General features: G+C 45.3%; 1 protein-coding gene across 1 annotated transcript; it reads left to right on the forward strand.

Annotated features, from left to right (window-relative positions):
• The first annotated feature begins 3,323 nt into the window (after positions 1-3,323).
• SPTSSA (serine palmitoyltransferase small subunit A) lies at positions 3,324-27,628 on the forward strand. The gene is made up of 2 exons (XM_030215133.1): positions 3,324-3,572; positions 26,844-27,628. The coding sequence occupies exons 1-2, from the start codon at positions 3,431-3,433 to the stop codon at positions 26,945-26,947; spliced, it is 246 nt and encodes an 81-aa protein (XP_030070993.1). The 5' UTR covers positions 3,324-3,430; the 3' UTR covers positions 26,948-27,628.

Raw genomic sequence — 27,628 nt, forward strand, 5'->3', positions numbered from 1 at the left:
AGTGGATAGGCAGTGCGGCAGCAAGTCTTATACATTGCCTGTGTCGGTGCTGTTTCTCTGTTGTGTTCCTCCCAGGCTGAAACTTCCTGTTTCAGCCTGGGACAGAACATGTCAGAGAAACAGCGCTGGGGCAGACGCAGACAGTGTATAAGAATTGCTGCTGTGTTGCTGTACTGCTGACCCCCCTGTCATCAACAAAATGCATTGTAAGGAAGACAGGGGAGACCTTGGATCAGGGCAGCAAGATGAGGAGGTGGCAGACCACGGGGGCCCCCCAGAGCTGTTTTTAAAGTAAACTGGGGGAGGGGTTTTAGAGTTAGGGGGACATGCAATAGTGGGATTGGGGGAGTATATGGAAAAAGAAATGAAGGGCTCAGGAACAGATGGGAGGAAGAAAGAGAGAGAGATGGCAGACAATGGAGGGAAGAAGAGAGTGGGAAAGATGTTGGACCCAGGAGTGGTGGGGAGGGAGGGAGAAATGCTAGATGGGAGGGCAGTTGGGAAGAAGGAGAAAGATGTTGGACCCAGCTAAGCAAGGGAGGGAGAGGCAGGTGCTGAACAAAGGGGGGGGGGGGGGAGAGATTCTCCTGTTATACTTGCCCAGGGCCAGTTTTAGACATGGTGGGGCCCAGGGCAGAAATTAAGGAGGGGGTCCCTCCCCCAATCTCCTCACCCGCCATTACTGCTACACATAATACAGCTTTACATGATTTCTTCACAGACACACCATTACCAAATACAGAACAAGGAGAATCAGAAATTAGAAATATGAACACCAAAATTGAACTAGGAACCCCAAGAAGTTAAACTTGGCAAGTACCGCAACACATAAGATATAAAAACAGAAATGCACTTCCTTTTGTATTGAACACAATCGGTGGCATAGCCACGAAAGACCCCCCCCTCTAAACCCAAAATTAACCATCACCCTTGTTGTAGCTGGCAGGGATCCTCAAGCTGTGCCAGCTGGCAGCCAGAGCTCTCCAAGCTCTGCAGCTGGTGTGTTCTCGTTGCTGCTGCTCCCCATGCATGAAGAAAAAACAAGCATTCACAGGGATAGGTCAGCAGTGGCAACAGGTTGGGGACACTGCTGCTGGCTATAGATTTTTGGCTGTCGGAGTGGCAAAGGAAGAGAAAGTCTTCACATGGAGGGGCCTGGAGATCCCTGCCAGCTCAGGTGTTTATATTTTGCATTCAGGCCACCCACTTTTGAGTTCAGCCCTGCCCCCTCCCCATCAACTCTCTGGCTATGCCAAGGAACACAATACAAAGACATCTGTGATACCTATATCCTAAGGTTAACATATTCCAGTTAATAAATTAAAAATAAACCACTTTTTTCTACCTTTGTTGTCTAAACATTTTATTTTTCCGTCATGTTGGTCCCAGTTTCTCTGTCTTCTCATAATTCTCTTTCTAGCAGCTTTTGTCTTTTCTTCTCTCTCCAGTCTTGTTCTATTCCTTCATTATACCTGTCTCTGACATATTGATCCTTCCTATCTAGGTCTTTTTCTTTTTTTGCCACTCTATCCACTCAAATTTCACCTTCTTTCTCACCCTTCTTCTTCATTTGACTTTTCAGCTACCTATTAACGTTCCATATTCTTCTCTCATTCTCTACTGCCCCATTTCCCATCTCACTCCTTCCCCAGCCTGCTAATCCCTTCCATCTTTCATCTACCCTCCATTACTACATTTCTACCTCTGTATTGACTATCCACCTCTCACTGATTATCTTGCAGTGACTGCATGCTACCAATTGGTTAGTCTATAATGTTGCTACTAATTGGATTTCTGCCAGATACTTGTGACCTGGATTGGCCACTGTTGGAAGCAGGATACTGGGCTAGATGGACTATTGGTCTGACCCAGTATGGCTATTCTTATGTAATAGTGGTCACACTGGCTCGGATAGCAGGATGCACCCATACCCCCCATCCTGTAAGCTGCAGCCTTTATATTCCAAGGCTTCTATGAGGCATATTTTCAAAGCACTTAGCCTTCCAAAGTTCTATAGGTTTCTATGGAACTTTGGAAGGCTAAGTGCTTTGAAAATATGCCTCTATATGTCCTCGAAGTTAATGTTGTATGTAAGGAAATGCCTGGAGAGTGGTCCTGTCTGCCTTGGTACTTACTGTACAAAGTAGGACAACTGGTTATCCCTGAGATGTAGGGACAGACAAGCTGTTGGGGAAAAAGGCTGTACAGGCCATAAGCAGTGGGATGGGGTGGCCTATGGCTCCAAAAACCACAAAAAGAGCGGAAGATGGACCAAAACAGACCAGAAAAAGACCATAGGGAGTAAAAGCATCAGAAAAGTTTAATAGGACCCTACAAGGTCCGTGTTTCGCCCCCTCTTTCCTGCCTGGAGCGCTGCCTGCCCTTGCCTACATCCTTCTCGGTCTCGGCTAGGGATTCAAAATGGCCGCAGAGAGTTGAAGCGGCCTCGCGAGACTTCCTGCCCCAAAGACGTCACTAGACCACCAGGGAAGATGGTACGGAAGGGGAGGGAGAGTCACGGCGCCGATGGATCGCGCAAGCGCACGCCCTCCCACACGCACATTTGTCCAGAAATCCGGACAAATGTACGTGCGGGCAAAACCCGCCGGAAGCCCTGGAAATGCCCTCAAAAAGAGGACATGTCTGGGGAAATCCAGATGAATGGTAACCCTACCCCACAATAGCCAGGCCCCCTGCAACCAGTCACAGAATCTATGACAAGGCAGAATTGTTGTGTAGAGCCTGAGCTCTTTCATTAAAACTTGAGGACCAAGGGTCAATTTTAGCAGACAATGGAAAAGGTGCCGGTACTCAGTACCCCCAAGTACCCCCTCAAAAAAGAAGCCCTGAAGATAACCCTCCCCCTCACAGACCCCTTAAAAACTCCCCAAACCCATCCCGACTCCCCTTACACCCCTCTCCTAATGGAAAGCAAAACAATATATATTTCACAAAGTTTGCTGTTGTTTTGGACAACCCAATATGATGGCAAGCTCCGCCCACTGGATTCAGCCCAGATAATGGGCCAGGCAGGCTCATGCCGCCTCCTGTCATTAAACCTACTTGTCCTTGATTTTGCCCCACAGAAGAACAGCAACTAGAGAAGTTGGGGGTGGGGCTGGAGATTGGTTCATTCGGTCCCTCCAATCACTACCCGATCCTGACGTAGCTACGTCATTGAATCTAAGAGAAAGAGCAACAGCACTCGTTCTCTCCTCTTCCGCCTCATATCTTCACAACATAGTACACCGCCTCCTCGCTTGTGCTATATAAGCCGCCAGGCCGTGCCCTGGCTCACGTGACGTGGGCTGAGGCTGCGTCAAGGCTGGAGGCGGGGCTAAGTGCGTTCCTCGGTCCATTACGTGCACTGGCTGTTTTAGAGAGTGAGTTGTCCTTTCTAGCTTTTTAATCGTTTCGTGTCGCCAGCAGGATGAAGATGCTGCCCTCTGATAGGAAAGAGTCGTCACTGCAGCCGCTGAGTAGAGCTTGGAAGCAGATGTCATGGCTGTATTACCAGTATTTGCTGGTGACGGCGCTTTATATGCTGGAGCCGTGGGAGCGGACGGTGTTCAGTATCCTTCGTGGCCTCTGTACGGAGCGGCAGGGGGAAGAGCCCACATAGGCGCTTTCCTCTGGCCTAGACGGGTGAGGGGTCTATCAGTAGATGTATATAGGAAACTACTACTTATCATTTCTAAAGCGCTACTAGACGTCATCTTAGGGCCTTTCGTAGGGTTAAGGGTGGAAGTCTGTGCTGTCATTATGTGTACTGGAATTCGATTTCGTAGACGAAAAAACGTTTTGATGGGCACATGTTTATGAGGCGTAACGGTACGTCTAAAAACTCAGTTTATGTTTTACCTTGGAGGAGTAGCCTAGTGGTTAGTGCAGCGGACTCTGATCCTGGGGAACTGGGTTCGATTCCCACTGCAGCCCCTTGTGACTCTGGGCAAGTCACTTAACCCAACATCGTCCCAGGTACAAATAAGGTACAAATAAGTAGCTGCATATAATATGTAAACCGCTTTGAATGTAGCTGGAAAAACCACAGAAAGGCGATATATAAGTCCCATTCCCTCTCTCCCCCCCCCCCCCCCCCCCCCCCCCCGTTCCCTAATCCTACGGGTTTGTGGTGGGTACCTCTGGGAGGAGGGAGGCAGTTCAGTATCATTTCTTACTTACGATAGAGGAAACTGCTGCAAATGTAGGGAGGCAAAGTTCATCATACTCGTGTAACTGGAGACATCAAAGGAAAGTTGAGCAGGAAAGGGATGATTTTATCTAGAATGAAGGGGGGGGGGGAGTATGGATGGTTCTAATGTGAAAAATTATTGGCTGGATATCCAGAAAGAATTGACTAGGCCATTTTTTTTTGCAGTTGGTGAAATATTAGGCTATGCATTGAGATATTTATTCTCACAAACTTTCTGGACACCTGTGACTTGTAGTGTAGGGGCTATTGAACTGAGATGAGGAAAGCCTGTTTTTGTGCCTGCCATAAATTGATTGTAGATTAGAAAGGAAACTAAAGCAGAGAAGGTTGTCTTTTATGGGTCTTCTACTTTAACTGTCAAAGGAATTTGGAGGAACAGTATCTGTTTACAACAGGTGTAGCGCATGAATTTTGCAGCCCTACCCCAATCCAGTTAAAAAAAAAAAACCCATAACTGGGCATCATAGGGACTATTGCCAAAACTAATTTCCCAGGGTAAATGGGCAGTTGAAAAATGTCTAACCACTTTGTAGGTATAAGTACTTCTGATGATTCTTTTGAGTTTTTATGGCTGGTAGAACTAGGGTTACCATATGGCTCCAGAAAAAGGTGGACGGATTGAGCCAGCCGGGTTTTACTTCCATTGCTTTTGAAAAGCAATGGAAGTAAAACCCGGCTGGCTCAATTACTTCCATTGAAAGCAATGGACGTAAAACCCGGCTGGCTCAATCCGTCCTCCTTTTTCTGGAGCCATATGCTACCATAGAACCCATTGGCATGCTTTGACTTCAGCTGCTCTTTACTACCCCAGGAAGTATTTAGAATACAGTGACAGTTGCAGAGATTTTTACTGTATGGCTCTTCTTTTTATCAAACTTGTTCCCATTAATGGGAATGTGTGTTTTAAATGTCTTTGATTTCTCTTCTTTTTCTACACCCTAGGCTACCAGGTGCCTTCTTTGGGCAGGAGAACAAAGATTCCTCCAGAGTTTATTTTCACTGCTCAAAGAAGGCACCAGGTAGCATGCTCAACCTGGGAGATATGTTTTTGTGATGCATGTGCAGCACATCCCATAGACATGATATCCAAATACCATATTTTCCTCTTATTTTTCCTCATATATGTTTAACGAGAGTGTAACTGGAGAGAGAGCTTCAAAGCCCAATTGGATTGTGATGTATCATTTTATTTTCTGATCTCAAGCGTATGGAATTCTGTCCCATGGTATCTTTGTTTTGAAAATTCTCAGTATAAAGTACCTGCAAGCTTACTACTTCACTTTGGTAACATTGTAACATAGTAGATGACGGCAGAAAAAGACCTGCACAGTCCATCCAGTCTGCCCAACAAGATAAACTCATGTGTATCCTTACTTTGATTTGTATCTGCCTTTTTCAGGGCATAGACTGTACAAGTCTGCCCAGCAGTATTTCCCGCCTCCCATCACCTGCTCTGGCACAGACCGTAACCAACCCCTCTTCCCCCACCTGCTCCACCACCCAATTTCGGCTAAGCTGCTGAGGATCCAATCCTACTGCACAGGATTCCTTTATGCATATCCCACGCATGTTTGAATTCCGTTACCGTTTTCATCTCCACCACCTCCCACGGGAGGGCATTCCAAGCGTCCACCACCCTCTCTGTGAAAAAATACTTCCTGACATCTTTCCTGAGTCTGCCCCCCTTCAATCTCATTTCATGTCCTCTCGTTCTACCGCCTTCCCATCTCCGGAAAAGATTTGTTTGCGGATTAATACCTTTCAAATATTTGAACGTCTGTATCATATCACCCCAGTACCTCCTTTCCTCCAGGGTATACATGTTCAGGTCAGCAAGTCTCTCTTCATACGTCTTGGAACGCAAATCCCATACCATTTTCGTAGCTTTTCTTTGCACCGCTTCCATTTTTTTAACATCCTTCGCAAGGTACTGCCTCCAAAACTGAACACAATACTCCAGGTGGGGCCTCACCAGCGACTTGTACAGGGGCATCAACACTTCCTTTCTTCTGCTGATCACACCTCTCTCTATACAGCCTAGCAATCTTCTCGCTAAGGCCACCGCCTTGTCACACTGTTTCGTCGCCTTCAGTGTTTGTGATTGAATTCTGCGGTGGACGATGTTGGCTCTCTGCTCATGCACTGCTCTTATTTTTTTTTTCTTTCTGTTCTCTGACCTAATTGATTCTTTGACTATTGTTAAACCGCTATAATGTGGCAACGAAGGGCGGCATAGCAAATAAACATAAACATCAGAAGGCCAGCTCAGTCACACCTTTTATTGTTGTTCTAATCTAGATGTCCTGATGTTTTGTACCATCCCGCTTCTAATCTAGAGGAAGACTTCTTATCCATTTACTTTTTGAATGTACCTTTTACCAATTCATGCTCAAGGTAAGCTAGAATTCAGATACAGTAAGTAGGTCCCTGCCCCATAGAGGAGGCCTTAGAAACTAAGGGCTAGATTTACTAAAGTGCACTACTGTTAATGCATGCTAACACTTTAATGCATACGTAGGTGCTAATGTGTTAATGCCTTTTAGTACTTCTAGTGCAGAGTTTATGCATGAGATAACGATGTGACTGAGGGTCCGATGTGCAAATGTTGCTGTTAAATACCATATGCGTCTATATCTATGGTTGGACTTAACCGATTTTGAAACTGCAATTGATGCTCAAAGGAAATAGGGTACAAATGAGATGCGTGGAAATTCTGCAAGCAGTTTGGTAGGCAAAGTGCCTAGCACATGCGTCGAACAGTCTTGCTGTAAGCGTTCATGTTATACGCATTCCCAGGGAAAAAAGGTGACAACCATGTCATAGGGTTTCACAGCTGTAGCAGTGCTGTTGTGTGGGGCACACACAGCATGTTTATTTTATTTATTTTTATTTTTGTTACATTTGTACCCCGCGCTTTCCCACTCATGGCAGGCAATTTACATATTATTTATTTAGATTTTGCTCACACCTTTCAGTAGTAGCTCAAGGGACACCCACATATGGTACACGCACATAGCACATTTCACACGTGTAGATTCTATTAAAAAATGTGCCTTGACAACTTTTTTACAGTACTGTTGTGTGGAACACATGGCACATAACACACACGTGCAAATACTATGATAAAGTGCAAGCAGACTGCTCCACTGAGTTTAGACTTTGCGCATACCTTTATGTATGCATAATTTCATTAAACAGAGAAAAACAAACAAACCAGAACAGGATGTTCTGTTTTTTTAAACAGTAGCTGTTGTATCAATAAGCTTTTCTTTACATTTGAAGAAGGATCTATTAATAGCAAACAGAAGTGCTCATAAAATCAGCCCTTTTTAAAGCAGCACTGTGAGCTAATCCAGTTTTTTTAGAGCAGCAGCTTTTTTTTAATGGATTTTTCTTTTATGTAGTAAATTGCCTACGTTTGGAGTAAGTTTGCAAATTATGCATTCAATCTTTTGTGCACTCAATGCCTTAGCTGTTTGGACTGTATTCCTGTTGCACATACCAGTAGTTTTTTGTTTGTTTGTTCTGATCATTAGAGAGAGAGAACAATGTCCTGTTTCCTTAAGAGAGAAGCAGAATAGAAGGGGCTTTCCAATAATTCAACTGTAGAGCGGTAGTGAAACCCTGTCTGAAGGGCTCACACTCGGTATTGGGAATCAGTATGTAGCTTATTCTTAGTCTCCCAACATGGGTTCTCTTTGGGGAGGGGGTTTAACCTTCAGGGCCTGAAATAGTGTTATTCTAGAATGGAACATTGTACTGGAGTTCAGACTAATTTGGTACACCAACGTTTAAGCTTTACTGAACAAGTTATTTCGTTTGATAGTTTTCTCAGATAGCATCCATGGGTAGACGAAACAAGTTCACCTAATCTGTAAAGGTCTCCTTGGTCCCTGAGATCCACTGCTTGACCTTCACTCTCCAGTGTTCTCCTTTTTCTTTTTGGTGGTCTCTAGGTATCCACTTCTTTTTCCAGATTTTTACTGTGTTGAAAAAGCCTTGGTTTGAAGGACATGGATCACTGTAAAAGTTCTGAAAACCTCATAGCAAATCTTCAATCACAAAAATAAACTCCTTACTTCCAAAACAAGACAGTTTCCCTTAGGAACCAAGGCTTTTTTTTTTAGTCTTGGCTGCTCCCATTTCTCTTGTGGAATAGAAGGATAGATGAAACTTCCTTCCTTCCAAATAAGAGATATATGCACCTGAAGGGATTTATCATATTTCTGCTGGATGTGAGCTAGCTCCATTCAAACCCATGTTTCTTACTTAGTCTTGGCCGCCTCCTAAATATAAATCGAGGCACATAAATGTCATATTGGGTCAAATCAGAGGTCCATCCATACCAGCTTCCTGTTCACAGTGGCCAATTCAGACCACTGTTAGAGTAGCTCCATTCCTTGTTGCTTACACCTATGGATAAGGAGTGACTATCCAAAGCCTTCCTGGCTAATAATGGTTTATGGACCTTTCCATCAGGGCATTGTTTAAATTAGGCTTGTCAAAGTTCAGTCCTCAAGCAGACCAGGTTTTCTGGATATCCTTAATGAATATGCACCATGTTGGGTTTAGAGCAAAAGAAGTTACGAATGGTGGTACGTTTACTCACTTGATTGGGACTGCAAGTGACTATCAGATTTATATCTGTCCGTTGGGAGAGAATATTGTTCAGGAGTGAAACTTGCATTTAGTTATACATTCAAGGACTAACATGGACAGTGCATGGTAGAATTGGAACATACAGCATGAATACATGTGGGACCATTGAATTGCAAGATAAGTGCTGTTGCTTTTTTTAAAGGTGTGTTTGAGAAAACACCACTTGTAAATAATCAATATGATGAAGTAGAGTGTTTTTCTTTGTTAGGCAGTATATTTTCCCCTTCTGTACAGCTTTTTACAATTAGGAAGAAGCAAGAGGATTAATTTCTGAGTATATGGATGAATGTTTTTATGTAGGTCTTGATCAATGAATAAAGAGTATGTAAAAGGCTTCATAGTTACCAATACAATACAAAATATATTTATAAGTAACTATATTGAAATTAGTGAGATACTTCAGATAGTAATGTGCATGAGAGATCTGCATACAGTGGATGTGCAAATCTTTGTCACGTATTAATTAGGGATGAACTGAAAACCTGGCCTGTTTGAAGGACCGACTTTGGACAAGCCGGCTTTAAACCCTTTCCAAAAACAACCAGGTTAGCTGCTTTCACTACGTTTTCGGTAAAAAGAGGCACAGGTTAACAGTTTGAATGAAAAAAATACTTCCTCCAGTTTGTTTTAAAAGTGCAATCTATTAGCTTTATGGAATGTCTCCTAGACTTAGTACTATTTGAAATGTAAATAGCCATTCCCAGTTTACCTGTTCCTCTCCACTCATGATTTTATAGACCTCTTTCATACCCCCTCTCCTCTTCAGCCTATCACCTATACTAGCAGTTCCCAAACTATCCCCACCTCCCTCCTTCTGCTTCTCTAGATGAGCAGCCGCAAAACAAGCTTGAGCTACCTCTGAGCCAGACTCTCCATACACGCGGCTGATGGTCCTGCCCCACCTCAGACATCACTTCCTGTTCTTGGGCATAACTGGCAGCTGTGCGAATGAAGAGTCCTGCCTTGCAGTGGCTGTAGCTTGCTTTGCTGCTGGTCTAGAGAAGAAGCAGTGGCAGGGATAGGGGTGTGTGGGGGAGAGGGAGGACAGAGATGCTGGATTGGGGGAGAAACAGAGAGGGTGCTTATGCTGGGTGGAAGGGGTAGAGGGGCAGATCCTGGATGGAAGAGGAGAGAGGGCATAAGCTGGGTGGAAAGGGCAGAGGGGGCAGAGACTGGATGAAAGTGATGAGAGAGGGAGGGCAGAAGCTGGGTGAAAGGTGGGATAGAATGAGAGCATGCCACTGATTTGCTTGCTGTGCAAACAGCAAGGAGCTTGGGCCTCAGGCAGTGGACCTCTTCGGCTGGCGAGGCTTGAGCATCCCCACCAGCAAAGGTTGGGGGGGGGGAGGGGTGGAGACCTGAGAGGGCATGTGTAGCCTAGGAGCGTTATGACATGAGAAAGTTTGGGAACCACTGACCTATACCAATTTTTTTGTTGTTGCCCTTTTTTGAACCTTTTCTAATTCCACAGGCTTTTTTTTTGTTGTTGTTTAAATGAGGCAACAAAAACTAAGCACAATACTTGTATAGACCCATGGGGTGACTACACCAACACATTTTTTATTTTCCATTCCTTTTTTAATATCTAGACTTCTGTTTGTGTTTTTTTCACTGCTGAGGATTTCAACACAGATGCAGTTATGTCATGACACTTTTCAAGTGCCTGTAGCTTTAGATTTTTCTTTCTATGTGCATTACTTTTTGCACTGGTCCACACTGGATTTCATCTGCCTTGTAAGCACCCAGTCCCTCAGTTTCTCCTTTTCTCTTTTGGTGTTGTCTGAGTATCCACTCCTTTTTCCAGATTTTGCTATATTTAAAAAGTCTGTTTTGTAAGGTCTTCTTGCAATCTCTCTCTATAAAAGGCAACCCCAACGTTTTAATGAAACCTCCACGGAAGTTGAGGCGCCCGAGATATCTGGTGTGCCCCTGAGTGTCTGCACCGCCCTCGCGTCAAAACGTGATGACGTCGAGGGCGGAGCAATGACACTCGAGGGCTGAAACGGCACAGGCACGGAGGCGCAGCAAAAAAAAACAAACCCTCCCCACACAGAGCGAACCACGAACAACGTCAGACAGTCACACGGAGGCAGGCAAACAGCTCGGAGGGACGCAGGGAGGGGACCCCTACCATTATAGAACCTTGCTAGCGCCCATTTCATTGCGCTGAGAAACGGGCCTTTTCCATATCATCATGCTGATCAATCCATAGACTGGCGGGTTGTGTCCATCTACCAGCAGGTGGAGATAGAGAGCAAACTTTTGCCTCCCTATATGTGGTCATGTGCTGCCGGAAACTCCTCAGTATGTTCTCTATCTCAGCAGGTGGTGGTCACACACAGCAGCAGCTCTGGCTAGGCCTCCAAGCCTAATTTTTAGGTTTTGTTGAGGGCTCTTCTTGAGCAAGTGCAAACCTGGTGGCGCCAGGTCCCTCCTTTTCTCCCCCCTCCCGCTGGCTCCGTTAAAAAAAAAAAAAATTTTGAACGTCCTTAAAGGCGTTTATTTCGACGTTTATTTAAACGTTTATTGCAGCTACTCACTGGGACACCAGGTCGTTACAGCTCGGAGCGGAAAGCAGGTAATTTTTACCTTTTTATAGCGGGCAGGGGGTTCCCCGATTGATCTCCACGTGGCCTATGGCGTCGGAGGGCGAGGGCGCAAAGAGTCGCTCCCCGGATCGCTTGGGCGCTTCTAGAGGGGATGCGGGGGTCTTAAAGTCTGATTCGCCCTTGTTGGGTGACAGTTTCGTGACCGATAAGTGTCCCGGTCCTTCCTCCGGTGTGGCGGTTTTTCCCGCCATAAACGCCCATCCCCCGCTGCTCGCCTCCGCCATCTTGGCCGGCCACGCGGCTCGGACGGCTTCTTCTTGGGCCGCCCTTGAGGTAGGAGACATTAATGCCATGAACGCCCTTAATTTGGGCGACGGCACAAAAGCGGCTAAAGTTAAGCGCCGTTCTTCCCGCGCGGCTCCTTCGCGGAGTGTCGCGCCGGACGCCATCTTGGATGCGCAGCATGTCTCTCCCCCGCTCTTGCGAGCGCCGGTTGAGGGTGCGTCTAGGGCTGTAGCCCAGGCTGCGGAAGTGCACAGTCTGGGGGGTTTCTCCCCCGAGTTTGTTTTGCTGCTGCATCAGGCCTTCCTTATGCAAAACGCTGCCCCTGCTCCCTCGTCTGGTAAAGAGGTTGAGGCCCCCGGAGGTAAACGCCCTCGGGTTGATTCCCAGGCCTTGGAGGACTTTGTCTCCTCCGATGTAGATGAGGGCAGCGTATCTGAGTTCTCCCAACGGTCCTTTGCGGATTCCTTGGAGGAGACAGATCCCCGCTCGGATGGAGCGGATGACCCCTCTGCAGCGCGGCTCTTTAGCTCAGAGGATTTGCCCAACCTGTTAGTGCAGGCCATGGGCATTTTGAAGATTTCCTCTCCGGAGGACGTCTCTCCCTCAGCCCCTGTTGGCTCTGCCATTATGCTGGGGACGAAGCGCCCGCCTAGAACCTTCCACGTGCATGATGCCATGCACACCTTAATTTCGGCTCAATGGGATGTCCCGGAAGCGAGCCTTAAAGTGGCTAGGGCTATGTCCCGCCTCTATCCTTTGCCTGAAAGTGAACGTGAGGCCTATCTGTGGCCTACCGTGGATTCTTTAATCACTGCGGTGACTAAGAAAACGGCGTTGCCGGTGGAAGGTGGCACAGCCCTAAAGGACGCCCAAGACAGAAGATTGGAGGCGGCCTTAAGGTCGTCCTTTGAGGCGGCTGCTTTAAGTTTGCATGCCTCAGTTTGCGGCTCCTATGTGGCCAGGGCGTGCCTGACTATGGTGCAGCGGGCTTTCCCCTCGGATCATTCCTTGAGGGCTGATTGGCCGGCCCTGGAATCGGGCTTAGCCTATTTGGCAGACTTGCTGTATGATGTCTTGAGGGCCTCAGCTAAAGGCATGGCTCAGACAATCTCTGCGCGGCGGTGGCTTTGGCTGAAGCATTGGTCTGCTGACCACGCCTCTAAATCCCGCCTGGCTAGATTGCCTTTTAAAGGCAAGCTGCTCTTTGGAGTCGAGCTGGACAAAATCGTGACCGATCTCGGCACGTCTAAGGGCAAGAAGTTACCAGAGGTCAGGGCTCGGGCTAGTACTCGCCCCGGTACCTCCAGAGGACGGTTTCAGGAAGCCCGTCGGTACCGCCCGGGCAGGTCGGGCTCCTCTGCCCCCTCTTCCTTCAAGAGGAACTTCTCCCCCAAGCAGCATTCCTTTCGCAGAGACCGCCGTCCCGGAGGTGCTCCCTCCGGTCCTCCCCCAGGGTCTCGTACCCAATGACGGGGCCTTGGTCCACGCCCCAGTGCAGATTGGAGGACGGCTGTCCTCGTTTCTGGGCGAGTGGACCACAATAAATTCAGACGCTTGGGTGCTGGAAGTCATCAGAGACGGCTACAAGCTAGAGTTCTGCCGACCCTTAAGAGACGGGTTTGTACTCTCTCCCTGCAAGTCTCCGGTCAAAGCTGTGGCAGTGCAGCAGACCTTGGACAATCTGATCCGCCTGGGTGCGGTCGTTCCGGTGCCAGAAAATCAGCTTGGCAAGGGGCGTTACTCCATTTACTTTGTGGTTCCAAAGAAAGGAGGTTCTGTACGGCCTATCCTCGACCTCAAAGGGGTCAATCGGGCCTTGAAAGTTCGGCACTTTCGCATGGAGACTCTCCGCTCTGTTATAGCGGCAGTGAAGGCAGGGGAGTACCTAGCATCCTTGGACATCAAGGAAGCATACTTTTATATTCCCATCTGGCCTCCTCATCAACGCTTTCTGCGTTTTGCAGTCCTGGGCCGACACTTCCAGTTCAGAGCCCTCCCGTTCGGGTTGGCTACTGCTCCGCGGACCTTCTCCAAAGTAATGGTGGTCATCGCGACCTTCCTGAGGAAGGAAGGAGTACAAGTCCATCCTTATCTGGACGACTGGTTGATCCGAGCCCCCTCTTATGCAGAGTGCGGCAAAGCTGTGAACCGGGTGGTTGCTCTTTTGAGCTCCCTGGGGTGGATCATCAACTGGGAGAAAAGCCAGCTGCGCCCAACTCAGTCCCTGGAGTATCTGGGAGTTCGATTCGACACCCAAGTGGGCAGAGTGTTCCTGCCAGACAATCGGATTGTCAAGCTTCAGGCTCAGGTGGACTAGTTCCTACTAGCCTCTCCTCTTCGGGCTTGGGACTATGTGCAGCTGTTGGGCTCTATGACGGCCACGATGGAAGTAGTGCCCTGGGCCAGGGCTCATATGAGACCACTACAACACTCTCTGCTGCAGCGCTGGACTCCGATGTCGGAGGATTATGCTGTGCGCCTTCCCTTGGACCCAGCAGTGCGCAAGGCGCTGAGCTGGTGGACGCAGACAGACAAGTTGTCTGCAGGAATGCCTCTGGTGACCCCCGAGTGGATTGTCGGCACAACGGACGCCTCTTTGTCGGGCTGGGGAGCCCACTGCTTGGGAAGGACAGCGCAGGGGCTCTGGTCTCCTGCAGAGGCAAAGTGGTCTATCAACCTCCTGGAACTCAGAGCCATTCGGTTGGCGCTTTTGGAGTTCCTCCCGGTACTGGCGTTGAAGCCAGTACGGGTCCTGTCGGACAATGCCACGGCTGTGGCCTATGTCAACCGCCAGGGAGGTACCAAGAGCGCCCCTCTAGCCAAGGAGGCCATGAATCTATGCCAGTGGGCGGAAGCGAACCTGGATCAGCTGTCAGCGGCCCACATTGCCGGAGTCATGAATGTCAAGGCGGACTTTCTCAGTCGCCATACCTTGGAGCCCGGAGAGTGGCAGCTATCTGCTCAGGCGTTCTTGGACATCACGAAGCGCTGGGGCAGCCGAGCCTAGATCTGATGGCGTCATCGGCCAATTGCCAAGTGCCGCGCTTTTTCAGCAGAGGACGGGACCCTCGATCCCTGGGAGTAGATGCTCTTCTCCAACAGTGGCCGACACAGGAGCTTCTCTATGTGTTCCCGCCCTGGCCCATGTTGGGCAGGGTGCTAGACCGGGTGGCAAAGCATCCAGGCCGGATAATCCTGGTGGGCCCGGATTGGCCCAGACGTCCCTGGTATGCGGACTTGATCAGGCTCTCAGTCGACGATCCTCTGCGGCTGCCAGTGGAGCAGGGCCTGTTGCATCAGGGTCCCGTGGTGATGGAGGATCCCTCCCCCTTTAGTCTTTCGGCCTGGCTATTGAGCGGCAGCGTCTGAGAAGAAGGGCTTCTCAGACAAGGTCATCGCCACTATGCTGAGAGCGAGGAAGCGCTCTACTTCTACGGCTTACGCCAGGGTTTGGCGTACCTTTGCAGCGTGGTGTGAAGCGGGCGCACTTTCTCCCTTCACTGCTCCAATTTCTTCAGTGTTGGCGTTCCTGCAAGAAGGTCTGGAGAAAGGCCTGTCGCTCAGTTCCCTTAAAGTCCAGGTAGCGGCTCTGGCTTGCTTCAGGGGCCGCCTGAAGGGTGCTTCCCTGGCTTCGCAGCCAGATGTGGTGCGCTTTCTCAAGGGAGTTAATCACCTGCGCCCTCCTCTGCACTCGGTGGTGCCTGCGTGGAATCTCAACCTGGTACTAAGAGCCTTGCAGAAGCCGCCTTTTGAACCCTTGTCGAGGGCATCTCTGAAGACCTGACGTTGAAAGCAGTCTTTTTGGTGGCTATCACTTCAGCCAGAAGAGTTTCCGAGCTCCAGGCACTCTCATGTCGAGAGCCTTTTCTGCAGTTCACTGAGGCAGGAGTGACTATTCGCACAGTGCCTTCCTTCCTGCCCAAGATTGTTTCTCGCTTCCATGTGAATCAGCAGCTCTGTCTCCCTTCATTTCGTAGGGAGGACTACCCAGAGGAATTCTCTGCTCTTAAATATCTGGATGTGAGACGAGTTATCATCAGTTACTTGGAAGTGACCAATGATTTCCGGAAATCGGATCATCTGTTTGTCCTGTTTGCAGGTCCTCGTAAGGGTCTGCAGGCTGCTAAGCCTACAGTGGCAAGATGGGTCAAGGAAGCCATTGCAGCGGCTTATGTGGCCGCGTGGAAGGTGCCGCCTATCCAGCTGAAGGCTCACTCCACTAGAGATCAGGCGGCCTCGATGGCAGAGGCCGGGTCCGTCTCCTTGGCAGAGATATGCAAGGCGGCAACTTGGGCTTCGGCCCATACATTCTCCAAGCATTACCGCTTGACTGTGGCTGCTCGGGCGGAGGCCCGGTTTGGAGCTTCAGTGTTGCGGTCAGGGATTTCTATGTCCCGCCCTGGGTGAGTACTGCTTCAGTACATCCCACCAGTCTATGGATTGATCAGCATAATGATATGGAAGGTAAAATTATGTATCATACCTGATAATTTTCTTTCCATTAATCATAGCTGATCAATCCATAGCCCCTCCCAGATATCTGTACTGTTTATATTCTGGTTGAATTTTAGGTTCAAGTTTAGTCTTCAGTTACTTCAGGAGGACTTCGTGTTCAAGTTTTTTCACTTGGATTCTTCAAGAGTTGAGACGAGTTTGTGTTACAGTGAGCTGCTGCATTCCTCTCCCCTCCGTTTTACGGGGCTGGATTGAGACTTAAATTCTGCCGGCACTCCCTCCCGCTTCGTGCGGCTGTAGGGCAGCTTTGTACCCCTCCCGCTTCGGCGGTGTTAGGGTCAGTCAGCTCCTCCCGCGGTTGCGGTTGCAGGATAAGCCAGATCCCCCCGCATTGGCGGGGTGGTGTCCCTCCCCCGCTCCGCGGGGATGAGCTGGACGGATTCCCCTCCCCAACTTGTGTGGGGATGAGCTGGGTTAATTCCCCTCCCCCGTTTCGGCGGTGGTGAGTTGGGCAGAGTGTCCCTTTGTGGGTGTAATTCTCTAAGTGCTGAGTCCTGCGGATGGAGCTTTGATATCGACATACTGAGGAGTTTTCGGCAGCACATGACCACATATAGGGAGGCAAAAGTTTGCTCTCTATCTCCACCTGCTGGTAGATGGACACAACCCACCAGTCTATGGATTGATCAGCTATGATTAATGGAAAGAAAATTATCAGGTATGATACATAATTTTACCTTTTCCTAGTTTCCTCATAATCCACTAGTAATGTAACATTAAATAGTTTTGTCTGAATGAGTTCTATCACCTTGTTTCCTTTGGACAGATAATCTACAAAAAAGCACCAGTCCTGCTGAGGCACTCCTCTGTTTACACTTCTTAATTGACAAAGTGGACCATTTAGTATTTTCTATCTTTAACTAGTTTCCAGTCCACAGTAGAATTGCTTCCTATCCCATGAATTTTTAATTTCCTCAGGAGCTTTCAGAGATTGGTTGTTCCACCAAATTATTCTAATTCAAACAGGTTATCAGGTTGCAATGTATTACACCAGTAAGCAGGGGGGCACCAGATCTCATCCTCTGTGTCAGGAAGCCGTCCAGATGTGGCATTGGGCTCGCCAACACGACCTTCAAGCCACTTATCTTGCGGGCATAAACAACGACCTGGCCGACAGACTGAGCAGGATAATGAAACCACACAAGTGGTCTCTAAATATGGGTGTAGCCCGCAAGATCTTCCGAGTGTGGGGCACCCCCTCAGTGGATCTTTTTGCCACTCAGATCAACCACAAGATCCCTCAGTTCTGTTCCAGGCTTCAGGCCCACGACAGACTAGCGTCAGATGCCTTCCTTCATTGGGAGACAGGCCTGTATTCGTATCCTCCCATACCTCTAGTGGGAAAGACTTTGTTAAAACTCAAGCAAGACGACGGAACCATGATTCTGATCGTGCCCTACTGGCCGCCACAGATTTGGTTCCTTCTTCTGGAATTGTCCTCTGAAGAACTGTGGAGATTGGAGTGTTTTCTGACCCTGATCACTCAGAACGAGGGGTCGCTTCTACATCCCAACCTCCAGTCTCTGGCTCTCACGGCCTGGATGTTGAGAGTCTAGAATTTGCTTCCTTGGGTCTTTCGGAGGGTTTCTCCTGGGTCTTGCTGGCTTCCAGGAAAGATTCCACTAAGAGGTGTTATTCTTTCAAATGGAGGAAGTTTGCCGTCTGGTGTGACAGCAAGGCCGTAGATCCCCTTTCTTGTCCTACACAGACCCTGCTTTTGAATACTGTCGGAGTTGGTCTGCACTTATCAGAGTCTGGTCTCAAGACCAACTCCGTAAGGGTTCACCTTAGTGCAATTAGTGCTTATCATCAACATGTAGAAGGTAAGCCTATCTCTGGACAGCCTTTAGTTGTTCGCTTCATAATGTCAAAGCCCCCTGTCAGACCTCCACCAGTGTCATGGGATCTCAACGTCGTTCTCACCCAGCTGATGAAAGCTCCTTTTAAGCCACTGAATTCCTGCCATCTGAAGTACTTGACCTGGAAGGTCATTTTCTTAGGGTCAGTGAACTTCAGTCCTTAGTAGTGGACACAGCTTATATTAAGTTTCGTCACAACAGATTAGTCCTCTGCACGCACCCTAAGTTCTTACCGAAGGTGGTGGTGGTGTAGTTCCATCTGAACCAGTCGATTGACCTCATGCCCATCCTGGCAAAGGCAGCTTACACATCTTGGACTGCAAGAGAGCGTCCGCCTTTTACATGGAGTGGATGAAGCCCTACAGTCTGCCCAGTTTGTTTCTTTTGATCCCAACAGGATGGGGGGGTCGCCATCGGGAAACACACCATATCCAGTTGGCTAGTAGATTGTATTTCCTTCGCTTATTCCCAGGCAGGGCTGACTTTGGAAGGTCATGTTATGGCTCGTAATGTTTAGAGCCATGGCCACGTTGGTAGCCCACTTGCAAATCTCTTCAATGAAAGCTGACTTCAAGGCTGCGACTTGGTCTTCAGTCCACACATTCACATTTCATTACTACCTTGAGCAGGATATCTGACATGACAGTCGGTTTGGGCAGTCAGTTTTTCAGGATCTATTTGGGGTCTAGAATTCAACTCCACTCTTCTAGGCCTGTTTTATTCTGTTCCAGGCTGCATTCTCAGGTAGTTGTATATAGTTTCAGGTTAATCTGCATTGTCCTCGCTGTTGTGAGGCCCAATTGACCACCGTTTGTTGTTTGGGTGAGCCTGGATGCTAAGGATTCCTTACGTGTGAGAATTGTAATCCTGCTTGTCCCCGGTGAAAGTGAAGATACTTACCTGTAACTGGTATTTTCCGAGGACAGCAGGCTTCATATTCTACAATCCCTCCCACCTCCCCTTGGAGTTGGCCTTTTTATATTTTTATTTGTTTTTTTTGCTTTTTTACTAAACTGAGCTGGCGTGTTTGTGCTGTGGGCGGGAAAGTATTTGTGCATGTGCGCTGGAGCACTGCTCGTGCTCCAAAAAGCTCTTGTTTTCTCTATGGCATATTGCTGACCCAGCGACACGGGGACGGAGTCTACCCACTTGTGAGAATATGAAGCCTGCTGTCCTCGGAGAATACCTGCTATAGGTAAGTATCTCCGCTTTTATTCTTGTTCAGCATTTTACTATTCTGGTACAAGTTATAATTTTATCTCATTTTGATTAATGTACAGTTAATTATAATTTATATACCACTAACACCAAAATCTGGTTCAAAGCGGTTCACAATAAGATAAGGATCAATACAATCAGTAAAAAAAAAAAAACAAAAAAAAACAAGCAAACAAAGCTCAGCCTGAGACAGTTAAGAAATCATTAAAAAGAGCAGTTCAAAAAACAATTGGTGTATGAACGCCATATTTTTGGGGCTTGATCAACAAGCAGTGTATCATAAATCTTCAACCGTTTTATCCCCCTAGCAGAAGGAAATGTAAAAAGATGACATAGTAAAGCTCTTCTGCTTCTAGAATGATTTAACAATTTAAAGTGAAATAAAAAGTATGCTGGACATTCTCCGTGTAGTACTTGGAACAAGTACACCGCCACCGCCTTCAGTGAATTCTTTCAAAAAGCAGGAAAACTTAAACCTAATTCTAGCCTCAGCAAGCAACCAATGCAGTTCTTTATAAAATTTAGCAATCCTCCATATTTTCACAAGGAATATATTAATCTCACTATCTTATATTTATCTCTTACTACTACACTTCATTCAAAGTTGCAAATTTTACAAAATATAGCAGCCAATCTTAATTGAGACTCAAAGGATATAGTGCTTCTGCTGCTCTTATTTCTCTTCATTGGATGTCTTTTGCTGCACGTGGTTTGTTTAAATTGGTTTGTATAATATTCAAAATGATTGGCTTTGTTCTGGCTTACAGTCTTAATTTTTTTTTTTAATTTCCTACAGCTAATGGTATTAACAGAACTACAGATCCATTTTGTTTGTTCCTGCCTTCTTTTTGTGGAGTTAGTTATGATATCTTGATGTTTTCCATTTACCAAGCTCCTCATTTCTAGGTATCCCTTCCATCTGTGCTGTATTCTCTGGGTTCTTATTTTTCTAAAAATTTTGAAAACTTACCTGTTCAAGAAATTCTTAGGCTAATTTTGATGTATTATTTTTCTTAATTACCTGCTTTGAACTACTTTTGTGGGAGTTAGCGGGATATAAGAGCTACATTACATTGTCACAAAACGCCTAGCCACTCGCCTCTTAGAGGGTCTATCCCCAGCACAGCTCAGGTCTGCCTGCACCTGCTGCTTGTGCTGTACACTAGCACCCTCCTCCCACTGACTGGGTCACAACCGCCTCTACACGAGTCTCCTGCTCTCAAATTATCCTCAGTGATTTCTAGGTTACTGGGGCCACACTCCCAGTGGTCCCACAGTTCCTAGAAAGCACTCATAGACCCAATACACAAACCACCAGGATTCTTTTATCAGTCCAGACAAACAGGGTGAACAAACAATTGTTTGTTTTCTTAAAAATATTAAATAGTGGAACAAAATAGTTCAAATAGCAAACAGGTAAGAGAAATATGGATCAATTATAATGCTAACTGAACATCTGCATACTTCCTAGAAAGTACCTGGGGAGATCAGGTCATACAATTCACCGAGCATCAGCAAAGAGATCTGTCTCTCTTCTCTGGGGCTAAGACTTAACTCAAAACCAATGAAGTCCAAATGAGATGAGTTCCTGGGCCACCCAGTCAAATATATACTGCTTCTTGCTTCCTGTTTGTGTCAAACTAAAGAAAAAACACTCTGTTCTATGTAACAGCTTTACAGCAAAGAAACACCCCCTGTTGGCCAAATAGGAGAAATACACTTCAGATCATAATGCAGGAAAATATCCAATACATTTTACAAGCTTAAAACACACATTTTCTTCACACATTACATTAATATGTGGATAATGGTGAGTCAGTTGATGTGGCATATCTAGATTTTCAGAAAGCTTTTGACAAAGTTCCTCGTGAGACGCCTAAGAATATTAGATTCATGGGATAGGGACAGTGTCCTTCTATGGATTAGGAATCCGTTATTGGACAGAAAACGGAGAGGAGGGTTAAATGGCCACGTTTCTCAATGGAGGAGGGTGAATAGTGGGAGTGCCGCAGAGATCTGTACTGGGACTAGTGCTATTTAACATTTATTAATGATCTGGAAATGGAAATAAGTGAGGTGATTGGTTTTGTGTTGTCTGCAAATTTAAAGTTGTTAAAACGCATGCAGGTTGTGAAAAATTGCAGGAAGATCCCTAAAATCGAGTGTAATACCGGAAGACTGGAGGGTAGCCAATGTTACTCCGATTTTTAAGAAAGGTTCCAGAGGAGATCCGGGAAATTATAGACCGGTGAGTCTGACGTCGGTGCCGGGCAAGATGGTGGAGGCTATTATTAAGAATAAAATTGCAGAGCATATACAAAAACATGGACTGATGAGACAAAGTCAGCACGGATTTAGTGAAGGGAAGTCTTGCCTCACCAATCTAATGCATTTTTTTGAGGGGGTAAGCAAACATGTGGACAATGGGGAGCCGGTTGATATTGTATATCTGGATTTTCAGAAGGCGTTTGACAAAGTGCCGCACGAAAGACTCCTGAAGAAATTGCAGAGTCATGGAATCGGAGGTAGGGTATTATTATGGATTAAGAACTGGTTGAAAGATAGGAAGCAGAGAGTAGGATTGCGTGGCCAGTATTCTCAGTGGAGGAGGGTAGTTAGTGGGGTCCCGCAGGGGTCTGTGCTGGGTCCGTTGCTTTTTAATGTATTTATAAATGACCTAGAGATGGGAATAACTAGTGAGGTAATTAAATTCGCCGATGACACAAAATTATTCAGGGTCGTCAAGTCGCAGGAGGAATGTGAACGATTACAGGAGGACCTTGCGAGACTGGGAGAATGGGCGTGCAAGTGGCAGATGAAGTTCAATGTTGACAAGTGCAAAGTGATGCATGTGGGTAAGAGGAACCCGAATTATAGCTACGTCTTGCAAGGTTCCGCGTTAGGAGTTACGGATCAAGAAAGGGATCTGGGTGTCGTCGTCGATGATACGCTGAAACCTTCTGCTCAGTGTGCTGCTGCGGCTAGGAAAGCGAATAGAATGTTGGGTGTTATTAAGAAGGGTATGGAGTCCAGGTGTGCGGATGTTATAATGCCGTTATATCGCTCCATGGTGCGACCGCACCTGGAGTATTGTGTTCAGTACTGGTCTCCGTATCTCAAAAAAGATATAGTAGAATTGGAAAAGGTACAGCGAAGGGCGACGAAAATGATAGTGGGGATGGGACGACTTTCCTATGAAGAGAGGCTGAGAAGGCTAGGGCTTTTCAGCTTGGAGAAGAGACGGCTGAGGGGAGATATGATAGAAGTGTATAAAATAATGAGTGGAATGGATCGGGTGGATGTGAAGCGACTGTTCACGCTATCCAAAAATACTAGGACTAGAGGGCATGAGTTGAAGCTACAGTGTGGTAAATTTAAAACGAATCGGAGAAAATTTTTCTTCACCCAACGTGTAATTAGACTCTGGAATTCATTGCCGGAGAACGTGGTACGGGCGGTTAGCTTGACGGAGTTTAAAAAGGGGTTAGATAGATTCCTAAAGGACAAGTCCATAGACCGCTATTAAATGGACTGGAAAAATTCCTCATTTTTAGGTATAACTTGTCTGGAATGTTTTTACGTTTGGGGAGCGTGCCAGGTGCCCTTGACCTGGATTGGCCACTGTCGGTGACAGGATGCTGGGCTAGATGGACCTTTGGTCTTTCCCAGTATGGCACTACTTATGTACTTATGTACTTATGATGTTGGAAAACTGGGCATCCAAATAGCAGATGAAATTTAATATGGACAAGTGCTGGGAAGAATAATCCAAATCATAGTTATTTGATGCTAGTCGGCACCCAAGAAAAAGATGTAGTTGTCATCGTGGACAGTACGCTGAAATCTTCTTCCCAGTGTTTGGCATTGGCCAAAAAAGCAAACAGAATGCTAGAAATGATTATGAACAGGATAGAAAATAAAGAATATTAAAATGCCTCTGTATTGCTCCATTGTAAAACCACACCTTGAGTATTGTTTGCAATTCTGGTCACTGTATCTTAAATATAGCAGAATTTCAAAGAAGGGTGACCACAGTGATTAAGAAAATAGAACTCCTCTCATATGAGGAAAGGCTTAGGAGGTTAGGATTCTTCAGCATGGAAAAGACAGCTAAGGGGGGATATGATTAGAGGTCTGATAGTGTGTAGAACAGGTAAATGTAAATTGATTTTTTTGCTCTTTCAAAAAGTACAAAGACTAGAGAACACTCAAGGAAGTTACATGGTACTGGAGAATGGCATGGGAACAAAGTTTGTCCCCGCGGGCTCTGTCCTTTTCTACAGAAACCTTGAACACTTGTATTTAAATCTTTTTATTAAAGTATAAAAAGGAACAATATGCTGTGTAACAGTTTTGTATAAATAAAACAATGAGTAACTATAATAACACCCCACTACCACCCTCTAACCTTCCAACTCCAAAAATAGCTAACTGCTGCTACCCCAAGGAACACTAATCCACCCTGTTAAAAATGTCAGAGGTTACAAAATACAACCTGTTCTGTATGCCCTAGAAGGGAAGAAATATGCCCGATGAAGCACTTTTTTGATTTTTTAATCTGTGGATGATAGTCATCAACAATCTCAGGATTCAGTTTAACTCTCCTGACTTCCACAGTCCTTCCTGCAGTAGAAGATGTCTTCTCAGAAGAGGTGCTGGTAGCAGGAATATACAGGATCCCCCATGCAAATTTTTCCAGTTCCGGTTGTGGCCAGCATGTTTTTCCAAAAAATTAAAATATCATCTGCATCACTCAAACAAATAACAGTCCAGTTAATTAACAGGCTTCAAAGTAGAGAATGACACGGGGACAAATTTTGTCCCTATCCCCACGGGCTCTGTCTCCGTTCCTGTGGGTCCCCATCCCTGTGTCATTCTCTACATGGTAGTACTTTTAAAATGAACAGGAGGAAATATTGTCAGTGGATGTGGTGTCTAGCGTATCAGGGTTTAAAAAAAAGGTTTGGACAAGTTCCTGGAGGAAAAGTCCATAGTCTGCAATTGAGAGCTACATGGAGAAAGCTTGTCCCTGGGATCAATAGCATGAATCTTGCTGTTGAGATTCTGTCAGGTATTTGTGACCTGAATTGGCCACTGTTTGGAAGTAGGATACTGGGCTAGATGGACCATTGGTCTGACCCAGTTTGGCTGTTCAAAGAACTGCAGGCCTCTCTGGCCTCGGCTAAAGGCAGTGTTCATGACTCTAGAATAAGAGACTGGGCAAAAATGGGAATGGGGTGTAACAAGGTGGAAACTGCTGCAATTCAAAAGTTAACGGTGCTCGTCTCACATTTGCAGAAACACCATGGATGATCCCCAGGCCTTTTGGGATAACGTTCTATGGACAGATGATTCAAAAGTGGAATGCTTTGGACAATGTAGGTCCCTTTTATGTCTAGAGTAAAGCAAATACAGCATTCCATAGTAAGAACATCATACTAACAGTCCAGATGTGGTGTTTGCTGATGTGGAGATGCTTTGCTGCCTCAGGACCTAGAAAATTTGCCATTACTGAAGGAACCATGAATTCTGCACTGTACAAAAAAAAAAAAATTCCTAAGGATAATGTTCACTGAAATTGAAGAGTATTTGGGTTCTGCAGCAGTATAATGATCCAGAACACAAAAGCAAGTTTACATGTGAATGGCTGAGGAGAAACAAAATTTAAAGTTTTGGATTGTCCTTGTCCAAGTCCTGACTTGAACTCAATAGAGGTGCTATGGCAGGACCTGAAACTAGCAGCTCATACACAAGAAACATACACATTTTTCTGAATTAAAGCAGTTTTTCCAAGGAGAGTAGGCTATGTTCAACAGTGATGTGAAAGACTTTCATCAAGTTAATAGGAAGTGTTTTGGTTGCAATTATTGCTGCATAACGTTGGTACAACCATTTACCGCCATTTGGACTCTATCATGGTGGTGCGCAAGCTAAAAAAAAAAGTGTAAACGGAACAAATAACCAACACAATAAATGCACAGGCAAACTTAAATCTGAAGCCAGGGAAGGAAATATTAATAGCAAAATAATAATATAAACTAAATACTGCAAAACACAAAAGGAAAAAGGGGTATAAATAATCTTAACAAAATCCTAAACTACAAGTTAGACACTGCAAAAGCTTGTATAAAATCCAGGTTTTTTTTCAGAGTTTTGAATTTTAGGATTCAGCACAAATATCTGTGGGTAACTGGTTCCAAAGTTTAGGTGCAGTGCAGACATGCCAAATCCCACGAAGATGCAAGAGTCTATTTTCCTAAGTGAAGGAACAACCACCAAATTTGAGTTAGAGCGAAGCTATCTAGATAAATGGTATGGAATCAGTGAGGTTCCAAGATACGAAGGAATACCAGTGTAAAAAAAACAAAAAGAAGTTTGTAATGAATCCTATATTGCACAGGCAGCCAGTGTTGCTTATATAGGAGAGGAGAAATATGATCAAATTTCCTTGTTATAAATAAGTTTTATAACTATTTTGAAGGAGCGCATTAAGTAGTCGAGCCTATTAAGAATCAAGGCATGGATCAAAATTTTCATGGCACTTAGCAGCAGAAATGGTTCATGACCTGTTTTACATAAAGAAACAAGATTTTTGCACAGTGAGCGAAATGTGGCATTTAAATGATGTATGCATTTATTAAGTTTAGGACAATTACTTTTTCACATGGGTATTATGAGTGTTGGATAGCTGTTACTTAAAAACTGTGTTATATTTACTCAGGTTCCTTTTGTCTTAATATTACATTTTGTATAAAGATCAGAAACCATTGTGACACACATGCAGTAATAGGGGAAATCAGGAGGGAGGGGGCATAAACTTTTTCACATAACTATAAAGTTAATGCTTATTTACTATTTATTTACTACTCGTTTATTTTTAACCTAATTTGTAATTGTATTGTTTTACTGCATATATAGCTGCAATACTTAGAATTTAAAAAAAAAAGGTGTGGTAGTGTTTTTAGTGTGTGCTAAATGCTAGAGACACCCATAGGAATATATGGGTGTGTTAAGCGCATGCTTATTTTAGCACGTGCTCAAAACACTAGCGCACCTTTGTAAAAGGCCCAATTAGTGTTTGTATTCTACAAATTGGTTGGTGACGAGCTGAAAGTAATATTTTTGTTGCATTTGTATCCCACATTTTCCCACCTATTTGCAGGCTCAATGTGGCTTACAATGTTCTGTCGTGGCATTCGCCATAACAGAGTACAAGATACAGTTGGTATTACATAAAGAACATGTATGACATAATAGAATTAAGCAATCAGGTATAGAAAGAGAAACATTCAGAATATCAGGTAAGTGGTGATGCGTTACAGTTCCTATTAATGATCATTGTGGTATGCCTTGTTGAAGAGAAGTCTTCAGTGATTTACGAAAGCTGATAAGGTCGTAAATTTTTTTTCAGGTCAAGTGACAGTGCATTCCACAGCTGAGTGCTCGTGTAGGAAAAGCTGGACGCATGTGTTAATATGTTAATCTGTATCTAGTGCTTATTAAAATGAGCAAAAACCTAGCTGGTTTTCCTTAACCATGGACCAGATTCCATATTGGTCTCAATTGTTGGAATGGCCTTGTACACAGGATATGTTTTCATGCCGCAGCACATCATGGCAATATTACACTACTTTGAAGTTGTACAGTGATGAGGAAAGTGCCTTAAGAAGCTACCAGTCTGAAATGTGGACAAAAAATGGTCTCCGAGCTCTCTTGGAACTGGCCAAATACTAAAAAATGGAAGGTCCATGATGTGTCGTCCAAGACTGGATTTATAGAGCTGAGAGCCAGGTTGCCCTAACATGCATTGTTCTCGTTTATTCTTCTACTCTTACAGGACGCTCCTTGTGCACTAGTTTTATGTAATTTAATTATAATTGTATTTCAATAGCAGTATTTTCATAACCTTTGTGAAAGTTTAAAATTTGCACCATAAAAGCTTTTTCCTAATGTCAATTGTCAATATTGTCTAGTTTTAATCAGGTGTCGGAAAACTGATTAAATGATGCTTATTCCTTATGCATGGTATACATGCACATGAACATTTCTACTGTTTAAACATGCATTTGTAAGAAAAAAGGTGTCGATGGTATTTGTTACTATCAGAAATATGAATATTTTCACATATTCTTTTAATTTACAAACAGTGTATTAATGTCTGCTTGGAAGACATCTCAGGTGTATAATTTTTATTTTTGTCTGGATTCAATTTTAAAATATTGTGGATATTTTAAAATATTTGTAAATGTTCAAATTTTGCTTTTCAGTGATGTAAGAACCTGCCTTATTCCAGTTGACAGAAAATAAACACCTGCATTTCTTGAATTGTA

Source organism: Microcaecilia unicolor, chromosome 9 (assembly GCF_901765095.1).
Source record: "Microcaecilia unicolor chromosome 9, aMicUni1.1, whole genome shotgun sequence".
NCBI classification, from domain to species: domain Eukaryota; kingdom Metazoa; phylum Chordata; class Amphibia; order Gymnophiona; family Siphonopidae; genus Microcaecilia; species Microcaecilia unicolor.